We start from the raw sequence: 12,222 nt of genomic DNA, 5'->3' as shown, positions 1-12,222 counted from the left end.
CCGTTCCTGCATTGTATGTGATGTCAGAGTGCCGGTAACCAAAAGAGTGGCTAAGGAAGCAGTTCAGTGTTGAGTGGCCTAGCAGAAAGCCCTCAGGAGCAATTATGTTTATTTCTTCTAGGGGTAAAATGAAAAGCAATTAACACCTGCAGTTCAAGAGTGTTCGGAAAGTTTTTGTTAATGAATTCAATGCCAATAATCAAGATTAGGATAGTGAAGAAAAGAAAGAATAAAAAAAAACTACCGACATTTAATCTGAAGTTCACCCACAAAAAGCAGTGTACATCTGAATGATCCTTACCTGTATCTGAATCTTTTTGATCTCCATTGGTTCCTACTGAAAAAGGCAATTTTCTTTTTGAAGTTTTTTCTTTCGCTTCTTTCACTCCATCACTTCGATCCAACTTTGGAGTTTTACTTAGGGAAACTTTATCTTTATCCTAAAAGGAGGGGGGAAAAAAAAACACACATTAAATCCTAGCACATGTGCAAGTGAGATCAGAAAATCAAACCACACTGTATGAGCTAACCATTTTCTACGCATTTAGAAGCAATCCATTATTTACTCTTACGATGATTACATATTCCCAAAGAGGGCATAAGAATGCTGATTTTGAGATACAGTCATCAGAATACATTAAAGACATGACGAGAAAAAATTAAGTACCCAAAAACCTTTACATGAAGAGGCCTGAAAATGATCACACAGTGGCTACCACTAATCTGCCCTTCTGTAAATGCTGCCATGCAGATCTAGTGACATTTTATTCAGAAGTCCATGTGACAGAATGACAAGCAGTGAACTTTCATCGTGCAGCCAGGCAATGGTCGCTCAGTGGCTAGCACTTCTGGCTTTTCAGTACTAGGGTTCCAGGTTTGAATTTTGGCCAGGACACAGTTTTAGGTTTTCCCTGTGTGTGGTTTTCATCCAGGAACTCCGGTGTCCTCCCACATCCCAAGAACATGCAAGAGTTATTTGGCTTCCCCTCAAAAATAGGGCTTGGAATACATTAATGATATTTTGGTAGTGACATTAGGGCCCTTTCAGACTATGGGTAAAACCATAACGGTTTCAATTCTCAGGTGTGCAGCTGAGAAAAGGAATGCCGTACCACTGGCAACCACATTTGAATCCAGGACTAAACAGCAGAGTGATTTTTCCCTTTTGGGAACTATGCACTGATCTGCTACAGTGTGAAAAAAATGATCTCTGTTAGCATTCACTTGAATAGGAGCAGCTGGGACTGCGATTGAGCCCAGGAAACTATTAGGTATTCTGCAGTTATCTGCTGGTGTTATCATTGTAAGTTTATAACTAATTTGCTGTTTGCCAAGAGCTCCTCTAGGCACGGTTCTATAACCATTTACCACAAAACCAACATTGGTTCAGTATTATTTTATTTTTGGACCCAAAATAACCCTTCCAATGACATAGCAGGACACCTTTTGTTTGCTTAAGTGCTGTACTTTTGGGCCTGAATATTGAAATTACCCAAATAGTAAATGAAGCCAGCAATGACTTAATTGTCTTTTCGATAAGCAGCACTTTAAACAGATGTAACAGTACAACAACAGACAATGGTTCTCTCTATTAATAGACAAACAGGAACCATATTGTCCCCAGAACAGCACAAACAGTCTCTGCCCTAGAGAAACGCCCAGAAGAAAAGCAGGAAGTTGGATAAAGAAACTGTTTAGTAGATAATGTTAAATTATAGATACACCATTCCAAAAAAAAAAAAAAAGCCAGCATTTTAGACTCCAACCTGAACAGAGGAGTCTGCACTGGAAACAGTCAATTTGGGAACTAGCTTGCTGACTTCATCTGAACATAGCGCAATACATTTACAAGTCATACTCCCTCTTTTACTATCAAAGATGATTTTAAGTAAATTGGAAGTTACTACACATTAAGCACACACTGCCTAAAGGGAGAAGCATCTTTTATGGTCCTAATATGGTCCTATGGTCCAAATAAAGGAGACCAGCTGACAAAATATACAATTAGATGCTTGAAGGAATTTTCATGTTTTACCTATAATCAATACATTGATGCAGTAAACACATTTCAAAAAGTTAAATCAGCAAAAAAAGAAGGAAACACTGGCGAATAATCAGAATTGTTTGTATGGAAAGTTTGGATCCAGAACTAAGACGTAGAACCTTACAAAGATTTGGCAGGCTGTCAACCAATTCATGACAGAATTCTGTCAAGGGGAATGTTGCAGTCTCACTGATTACTTGACTTGAAGAATGCCAAAATGCATGGCTGTCATGCTAATCCAATGGCTTTAACACTTTGAGCCACCACTTCAACATAACTAGAGACCATCACTGGCCCAAACATTTAAAGTAAATTCCAATTATTTTGTTGACAGAGCAATTGTAATTAAAGGTTATCTGTCACTTAACAGAGGTCCCATAAGGCAGGTGCTTGACTGTTTTCCTTTAGAAAATGAAGATTATGCCAAAAAACTAGGTGAAAACTGACACTGAGATTGCTGGTCAGTAATCAGGCCAGCTATTGTGTAAAGTGGGTGGATGTATTTGCCCCTTGGTGAACCAACAATAAATTATTGGACTGGTACATATGTACCATAGTTGGGGGTAGTTTTAAACTAGAGATCACACACTCCAAAGGTACATTGTTAAGGCAGAATAGCTTCAGCATTGTAATAATGCAACAAAACCTCTCTTCAACATGAGTATTTGAGACAGTTATTATATTGCACCTGAAAAATAGCAATGCACTTACTTAAAAGTAACTGTCTAAGCTCCATATCCTTCCAGCACTAAACGACCTAAACTATAAGCAATTTTAGAAAAGCTGCACTTGTGACTAGCGAATTCACAATCATTGACTAGGCATTCTTGTTTCTAGGCATATATGGACAAAAAAAAAAAAATAAAGGACCATGGCCCTTCAAACTGCTGGGGTGACAGACAGAGCTGTATTGTGGCTTTAAAGAATGACAGGCAGGATATATAGGCAGGGAATTGTTAGTTTCAGGTATACAACACTTGTTGCATTCTTATATCTGGAAACACAGGCAGTGACAACAAGACACCGTATGTTTCCGTTTTTCTGGCCTGTAGTTGAACATAAGCGTTAAAGGAAATCTGCACAAACTGTATGTGTAGTAGCAGGAGTTTGCAACATTCTACTGTTCTTCCAGCCTCCAGGTGGATAAGACTGCAGGGCAGCATTGGTAAAGCTTACAGCTTCTGCCTGCCCTACAACTCGCACATTGTGCGGCAGGCTAGGAGCAGGATGTTTGTCTCATGGGCTGCGATTTGAAAATTCTTCCCGACTAGTCTCAAAATTTGGCAGTCGCTTATGTGCCACTCCACAATCTAATCACTTGCTAGAGAGCAAGTTGTACACGAGGACAAGCAATGTGGGCATCTCCCCGTCTCTACATCATTCATTCTATGGACCGGTGCTTTATACAGCTTTCCTGTTGCAGCATTACTACCACGCCATTGGTCATCAAATCAAGTCATCAGGGACATCTAATATGAAGTAAAAGCCTTGCTTCCTCAAGAAATTAGTGCCAACCATTATTCTGTTAGACCTTAAAAAAAAAAAAAAAAAAAGAGAATAGACTTGGAGGGACTGTTTTCATGCTTACTGCGGTTCTTGATCAAAAAGGATATTTTACCTAACTTCCTGTTGATGTTGCAACAAAACCAGATATGTGGGGGAAACCATCATGACCGACAACCAGAAAAACTGACAGACTTTCCAACTACACACTTTCTATAAATATTCCACCACCATTAATTCTATATATAATCCACCATCATCAATACTTTAAGCAAATATAACGGCATCATTTGAACTCTTCCTTGAAGCATAAAAAGCAGGACTACTTCCAATGATATCTCCTGGACCTGTAAAAGCATTTGTGTATACAAAATAAATTTAACTCTCCACACTACAATACCCCATGCAGGGGAACAATTACTCCGGGCATTTAAAACTTGCAAGTGGAAAAACCCAAAAATGTCCCTTGAAAGAGACAACCAGGCCACACGACAGACTAGCAGAGCATAGCCCTTCTCTGAACAGCCCATAGACATCACTCCTCAGGATCAGATACAAGACAGAGGGACATCCGATGTAAGACTAGGGGGGAAAGTACACAAAACAAAAAGTGGGGGTTGGTTGGCATATCAAGCATGGGGAATGACAGCAGCATTGTCTTGTTTGATTTAAGCCGCATACACACGTGCAATTCTTGTCGTTGGAAAGGATCTTTCACGATCCTTTCCAATGATAAGAACCGCAAGATGCATGAACGAGTGCTGTACATACAGCACTGCTCTATGGAGAGGGGGAGAGCGACGAAGCAGCACCCTGCTGCGCGCTCTCCCCCTTCCCTTGCATTAGGATCGCTCGTCGTTCATGGATCCACCAGGACGGATCAACGGACGATGAACGTCGTGGGCTGTACACACGCCAGATTCTCGCCCGAGAAAAATTTGACGTGTGTACGTAGCTTTACTTTCCTATTATCTGCACACTATGTAAACCACCTTAATGTATGAAAAAAAAGTGACCCAGCCATTAGAAGCAACTACAGAAGATGAAAGGTGGAAGAAGATTGTGCCACCCACAACAGAACATGACGGGTGAGTATTGGCGGGTTTAGTTCTACTTTAAGGTGAACAAAGTTTAAAAGAAGGGAACACAGTTCAATTTGTACCAAAATCCTTTGCCAACCCAGATATTGCTTATCTAGTAACTAATAACCTCTGTAACAAGAAGAGCTGTGGGGGGATTCAATGACATAAAAAAATGACTAGTTGGGACATACAAGTCACCCTGTCCCGGGGGAGCACAAACCAAAGGCTAGCCTATTACAGGAAATCTGCACGCTGAGGTTTAATTCTGTATTACTGAACAAAATGGGAAGAAACACCGGAGACCACGATTCAAGCATATGTATGAATCACTGGTCTGATATTAAAACATTTGTTTAGCCTAGATTTCTGCAGCCAGGTTAATCAAAAAGACAGCAAGCTCATACACTACCAATGCGGCCTGAAAATGAAGGGCGAGTAGCTGGAAAATATGGCGGCAGCATTCAGACAAGTAGGGAAGCTTGGATGTGAGCAAAAGTTAACAGTAGAACTCTTTGCAGATTATCACTTTCCCCCTTTTTTTGCATCGGGAGAGTTCAATTTTTTTAGTGGGATTTGGATTTGTCCAGCTGGAATTATGACCCAACACAAAGCTAGTGGTGGGTGAATATGGATCGGTGATTAGTAATGGTGCAGTCTACCCCACCCCCATCATCTGGATGCAGGATCCATGTTTTAATCACCATGACAACATGCAGCACTGAATCAGCCTAGAAAGTGCTAAAATAATAGAACCTGTATTTAAAAAAAAAAAAAATAAATAAAAAAGGATACTAAAATAAGCAAAACTCATTTATGACAGAACAGAGAATAGTGAAAAATAATGGCCACAATTTCTATATATTGATTTCCTTTAATTTACAATTTTGGTCATGTATGATGTCCTGCAGAACCTAAATTATACTAGTTATAGGAAGCAGCTTAATACTCATTAATTTGTCATAAGAGTATGCGAAAAGTCACATTACCAGTTTTACTTAGACCTTATTACGGTTCGTGTCTGCTTGCTGCCTCCAAAGTTTGACTGCTGTATGGGGAATGAAGACTGTTGGGGCATCAGCTTTATTGTGCATTAGAGAACTGCTGGATATTGCTGCTAGGAGGTCATGGGGAATTTTCCTCATGGCCTTTTTATATCATACTTTGACACACAAAGGGCACTGGATATTTAACACTATACAATTTGGGCAGATTTACAGACCCCAGACATCAATGTGCCATGGACCTCTCATTACTGTATAGAGTATACAAGGCACAGCTGTCATCTAACATACAAGGCTGGTGTGCTGCCCAGCAAGAAAATTCAGCAACGTTTGTTATACCACAAAAGCTTTACCTAAGGCTTAGTCTACACGGAAGTTTTCCCCAGCGTTTAACCTGAGGCTTTTAAAGTCCATGTTTGAAATCCCCATGCATTCCAATGGGCTACTCTACACCATGACGTTTCCTTGAGGCACGTTTATGGGCTTTATCTTAAACGTTGCTTGCAATGTTTAAAAATGTAAAACGGGTTAAAGCTGGAAAACGCACAAAAACATGGGTAAATGCAGGTAAACATATTAAAAACATGGTGAAACGTAGGAAAAGTGAAAAAACACGGCATAGGCTTTCCAGCATTTCAAAGGCAAGCTTTAAAACGCTAATAAAAGTGTTTAGAAATGCATATAAACGCAATAGGAATGCTTACATGCGTTTTTAAAAACATCCGTGTAGACCCAGCCTTAGTGGGACATATATTATAGCTAGTGTTATAGTAGGCTAAACTTTGATCACTTTTGCTAGACCCACAAGATAAGTAAATGACAGAAACCAACAATTCTTAGCCATTTGGCAAAGATTAAATTAAAAGTAGAAAGGTTGGCAAAAGTGACTTCATAGTAGTTAAAAGAAAAACAATCTTCAGATTACCAAATCTTAGTTATGGCGGCTACATTAAAGCCCAGAGTGCAACTTCACTCCAATGCAAGAACAAAGCAATTTGCTTTGTTTAAACCCACGGGGTGCTTTGGCGTATGGAAATAAAGCAGACCTATCCTCAAAACGGAAGTTCCATATCTCTGCCAGCACCCTGCTGCCTTTGACAGTGAAGAGTTTACAATAAACAATTACCAATTGTACTGGCTTCCTGTAGTGCAGGATTCTGCATGCCCAGGAGGAAGCCGTGACATCAGCCGCACCTCCCAGGAGCAATAACGGAGGTAATAGTTTATAATATGCATTGCAAACTTTATTTTTAAAGGCAGTAAGGGGAGTGGAAGCAAGGTAGGCCGAAAAACAAAAGCCACAAAACTGCCACAACATACCCATGGATTTTGCACATCAACCTGCATTTAAAGCGTACCTATACTCATAATTTCACTTTTTCATGAAAGAGTAGATATAACCCTTTTATGTAGGGTAAAAATTCAGTTTTTTTTTTTTTATTATTTTATTTTAAGTGCAACACCTTTTTTAAAAAGAATAAAAGAAAAAAAAGGGTGCAGCATTGCCACCTAATTGACAGCCGCCTAGGAAGTCGAGAATGAATAGGAGTGCAAAGCCTACCGGGATACCTACGTCAGGCAACCCGGGAGGCCCTTGGGAGGCTCTACACTGCTAAACCAATTTGGTGTATGAACAATATCCTCTATTATATAACAGGTTGCGTGTGCATAGTATGTCACTTAAAACAATCTTCTGATTGTTGCCAATGAGGGGAGAATGAATGAGCACTGTACACAGTTCTGTTCTATGAAGAGGGGAGTAGGAGACGTGCCTCTACTGTGCCTCTACTGTGCCTTCCTCCATAGTAAACTACAGTGGTCTTCCCCACTCTGTTCATTATTTTGCCAGATCAGATTGCTGAATGACATCTAGGACAGCTGTACACGTTCTAGATTTTTGTTTGTCTAAGGAGATAATTCCCTAGTTTGTATAGGTATCCTAAATTAAAAAAAAAAGTCAGGTTACATGGTTTAGGATTTCAGTTCATAAGTTGTGCACACTTTTAGACCAACATTACACTTTTTTATTTTACTGAATAAGCTTGCTTTTGTTTGGCAAATGAATGGTTAGAATATTGAGTAAATAAAAAGGCACACCCATGTGCAGCCAGATGTTAAATTACATTCAGAACATTAGTTGAAGAATAGTAGGAGCCAGCCAAGAACTACAACTCTCCTGAATCCCAACGCTGCTTGCTGGAAAACCGTCAGGACAATCCTCAGACTAATCTCATCTACACGCGACAGCAAAGGACAACGCAGTAAACATAAGCCACAGAACCCATGCAGGATGATATCATACAGCAGCAACACAGCTTGAGTTATGAGTCACCATCTCCAAGGACCTTCCTGAATACACAACTAAGCGGAGAGTTACAGGCTTCCAAAGCTAATAAAGCTGTAAAGTTTTACACACAACACAAGGAGTGTATATAAAGAAAAAACTATGGATATCCTAAAGCATACGAAAACAGTCCAACAAAAAAAAAAAATGCTTTAAAAGTGAAGGCCAGGAAGTTGGGCTTTAGAGTTTTGCATTGTTTTGTGCACTTGAAGGTGGTTTTAAATTCTCATAAACCTACGGGAATGCAAAAGCTTGGAGAGTTTGAAGCAGGACAAAAGGCAACGTACACACGTTAGATTTTTGTTGTTGGAAAGAATCTATTGAGATCCTTTCCAACCTGCAAGAGACTAAAATATGCATAGCACTGTACATACACCACCGTTCTGCTCTTTGGGGGGGGATGATGGTTGGGCGAGGGTCGTCTCCTTTTCACTTGCATGGAGGTCGTTCGGATGGCTACTGTACACGATTCTCATTTCAGGGCTTGTATCAGACAAGAATTATCTGACGTGTGAACTTAGCCTAACTGCAGATCAGGAAGTGAAAAGCACCTGTTAATGAATTCTGAACAAGCTGACGTCATTGATCCAAGCTCAGAGCTTACTGGGACAGGTTGCTAATTTGAAGATGAAAAACCGATTGGACTACAGAGAAAGCAGCATGGTTTACTTGTTAAAGTAAGAGTCTCAGAAACCTTATTGCTTTAATGACAACTACGCCTATACACAGCTTTATACAGCAATAAAAAACCAAGCTTGTCAACTTTGATCCAGACAAACTTTGAATCTGAATTCTAGTATAGACCTGTTCGTTCATTGAACATGCAAGGGGCAGTTTGGAGAGAATCTTGCGGGGCTCGGATACAAGCAGAATGAAGATATACATTTTTGTATATGTATAGCATTTTTCCTTTTGTACACACAGTGGCTCATTGACAAGATTAGTGAGTCTGTTAGGACCATTTTTAAAAGGACAAAACATGAAAAAAGTTCATGCATTGTAGAGTATTGAAAGTCCTTTAATTATTGAAGGACAGAAACTGTAAAGGCCAACCATAGACTACATCACAATATTGTACCTGAAAATCCAAGTCAAGAAAAGATCAATAGACATCAAGAAATCCATTGGAAGATTAAAAATCATCTCTGTACACATCAATGTACTTTACCTTTTTCCCAGTTTGTTTCTCCACCATGTCGTAGCTGAGGGAGAATTCTTCTGACTGTGGTGTTTTAGAACACCCACCCTTGGGCATCGTTTTGCCTTCCTTACTTGGCCTTCATTTATTTCTCTATCGCTTCGTCATCAACAGTCTGAAAAAATAAAATATACCATGTAAAAAAAAAAGTAAACACTATAGTTTTCATTCCATACTTATGATAGCAATAAAGACAATTGAGACTCGTTATTCTGACTTTCAGGTGTACAACTGTAAAACACGCAGTGCTCAACCCAGAAATTTTTTTAAGCCGGGTGGGAAGCAATTTTAGGTGGGTGGCAGCCCCTGTATTGTGGACAAACTCTTTGGTAACCACCCAAAAACAGCCGGGTGGGTGCTGAAAAGTGCCGGGTGGTGCGCCCAGCTAAAAGTGCCTGGGGAGAACCCAGACACGTTACACATTTCTTTTGTTGACCAATCACCTTGGTCCTGTCAAGTCAAAAGTCAATATTCTAGTTAACCCAGCCAGACTAAACCAATAAAAGTGGGGAAAAACCTATGAAATAAATGCCCGAAAGGGATGAAAGCTACTGGAAAAGAGCCAGCTACAGAAAAACTCTAGAGGATAAGGCCATGTATTTTAGAGGGAGGAGAAATGCAACTGAGGTATAAAGTTTGCAATACTAGAAAACAGACGGATTGGGTCTATTTGTAAAGTGATCACATAAAAATCATTCAACTATTAAGCCAGAAGTTCACAGATTTCACATTGTTTAATTAGAAATTGGATGAATTGTGAGCTAAATACAATTTTTAAAGTTAAATTAAAACCTTTACAAACAACCTCCAATTAAAAGTCTTTTTTCATAAATGACCACCCAAGTCACTTCTCTACGGGTCCAATTGACAACGGTTCCGGAGCAATAATTATAGAATTAGTAAAAATTGTAACCTACACATCACCAGAAACAAGGCAAACACTTCTATAAAATAGCTCCCTGCTAACAGCAGGTAATAGAACAAAAACACCAGAGGAAAAAACTAAAATATAGCTAAAGTTTTATCAACAAGTTTAACATAGCAAATTGATGAGCAAGGTTACATGAAATTGCTCTGCAAATATGTGAAAATAGAATATATACACATGCAGTAAACACACAAAATACATTTTATAGAATATAAGAAAAAAAAAAAAAAAAAAAAGACGTCTGTTACTCCTTTAACACAACGGGAAACACAATTGGCTTCATTTAAAAATAGTTCTTATGCCAGAAAATGACAAAACATTCACATATCTGTGTGTGCAGTCGCATCTTGGCCAGAGACCAGTGACCACACTCTTCAAAGTCATTACATGAGTTCTGCAGTCTTCCCGTAAAAAAATCCCTTCCTATCAAATGCCTAAAGCATTGCTCAGCCACGATTGAAAGAATAAAAAAGGAAACAGGCACACAGCCAGCGTTGCTGCCTACAAGTGACCCATGATCAAATAAACGTTTAGTTGCTGAAAGACCAAGGGGCACTGTGCCATCTGCTCTGGTCTGCTCATTAACACCAAAGGTGTTTTTTTACTACGCAAAAAACATTTTTGCGTAGTAAAAATGTACTTCTTTATAAAACACCAACATGTTATACAGTGTTCACCATTACCATAAGGGTTGGAAATAAGACACGATGCAGTGACGCACAAGAAAAACTTACAATGGGATAAAAAAAAGAAAATAGAAAGCATTGGAAGCAACAATTCACAAGCCTTTTTGTTTTACTTGTTTGTTTCACTGCCTAACTTCTGGCCTGATCTATGGTTACTAACGGAAACATGAGTTGTATGGCAACTTCAAATGTGCTGGTTTTTAAAATGGACAGGTGAAGGTTTTAGGTGAAAGGTTTTTTGAAACTAAAGAGGCTAAATGGAGATCCGCATTTAATTCAAAGTAGAGAAGAAAAAAGATAAAACATTCCTGTGTGAGTAGACTCAATTATTTTTGACATGAAGTAACCTTTGAAATAGTTTGGGGTCTCCAGGGAACCTTGACTGTCCGTAGCTCACAGCAGATTACATTGCAGGCCAGAGAGAACACAATCACCCTTACAGGTAGTGGGGGGGATTGTTAGACTGATCCAAGGATTCCTAGCAACTTCTGGAAGAGCATTTGGGTTTTCACAGAAGCCTAGTTGGGGGACATGGTTAGAGGTTGGATTGTTGTTTTTGGGGATTGTTTTATGGTATCTGGTCAATATTTTGAAATTTTAAAAAAGGTTAAAAAGAAAAAAAAAAAATACGATTATCTCCAAGCGCCCCTAAATTGCTAGTTTGCCATCAGTCCAGCTTATCCTTTGGTTTTAAACATTTCAAATTAATAAATCTAAACAAGCAAATTAGGACTAAAGACTTTTCAGAAATATAAGATCTGCACACTTGTTTTAGGGTAATGTTTTATAACTGAAAAAAACTAAGCTAGCATTATTAATGGGTTGGGGCGAGGTGCTTGCCATATAGGTCTCAGGAGATGTGCGTTTTTAGAAGTTCTCTATCACTGAGCAACCAAATATTCTTTTAGCCTCACACATGAAAGGTTCAGGTCCTCATCTGAGATTTTAGCAGAATGATTGTCCCGTAACTTAAGACAACACCGATGTAGCACTGCAACAAGAGTTTTATTTTTAGCAAACAACAAAGAAAGATTTTAAGAGAAAAATGAAAAGGCTTTTTCCCCACAAATGCAAGCGAACAAGGCCTATAATGCAGGCGACATAAAAAGTCAATCAGTATTCTGAAGATGCCGCCATCATCCTCGCACTGCCTTTAATCTAGACACAGCTATTATTCCTTGCCTAGGTAAGAGCGGCACACTAACATAGCATGACAAAAGGTTTAACAGGCTAGGCCGTGTTGCCAGGAAACAAGGTCACGAATAAATACAGTTTCGACAAACACTCAGGTACATGTTGTAACCAGACCTGAAGTGAAGTCTGGAGCCAAGAAACTGAGATCCTACATAGTTCCTGGGGATTGTTCTGTCAACCTAAAGACCCATATTCTTTTACTTGTGCTTTGTCAACATATAAGCAAAAAAAAGAGCAGGCCT

At 39.2% G+C, this 12,222-nt stretch overlaps 1 protein-coding gene across 3 annotated transcripts in view; it reads right to left on the bottom strand.

Moving 5' to 3' along the window:
• ANKRD11 (ankyrin repeat domain containing 11) overlaps nucleotides 1-12,222 on the bottom strand; it is a 103,132-nt gene that overhangs the window by 34,525 nt on the left and 56,385 nt on the right. For all 3 annotated transcript variants that reach the window (XM_072422627.1, XM_072422626.1, XM_072422625.1), the window contains 2 exons: nucleotides 9,143-9,287; nucleotides 302-440 (listed from right to left, as the gene is read on the bottom strand). In XM_072422627.1, the coding sequence (XP_072278728.1) occupies nucleotides 302-440; nucleotides 9,143-9,229 (226 nt within the window). In that variant the 5' untranslated portion in view covers nucleotides 9,230-9,287. The remainder of the gene's footprint in view (nucleotides 1-301; nucleotides 441-9,142; nucleotides 9,288-12,222) is intronic.

This window comes from Pyxicephalus adspersus, chromosome 9 (genome assembly GCF_032062135.1).
Source record: "Pyxicephalus adspersus chromosome 9, UCB_Pads_2.0, whole genome shotgun sequence".
Taxonomy (NCBI): domain Eukaryota; kingdom Metazoa; phylum Chordata; class Amphibia; order Anura; family Pyxicephalidae; genus Pyxicephalus; species Pyxicephalus adspersus.
This window is presented reverse-complemented; position numbering and strand designations above follow the sequence as displayed.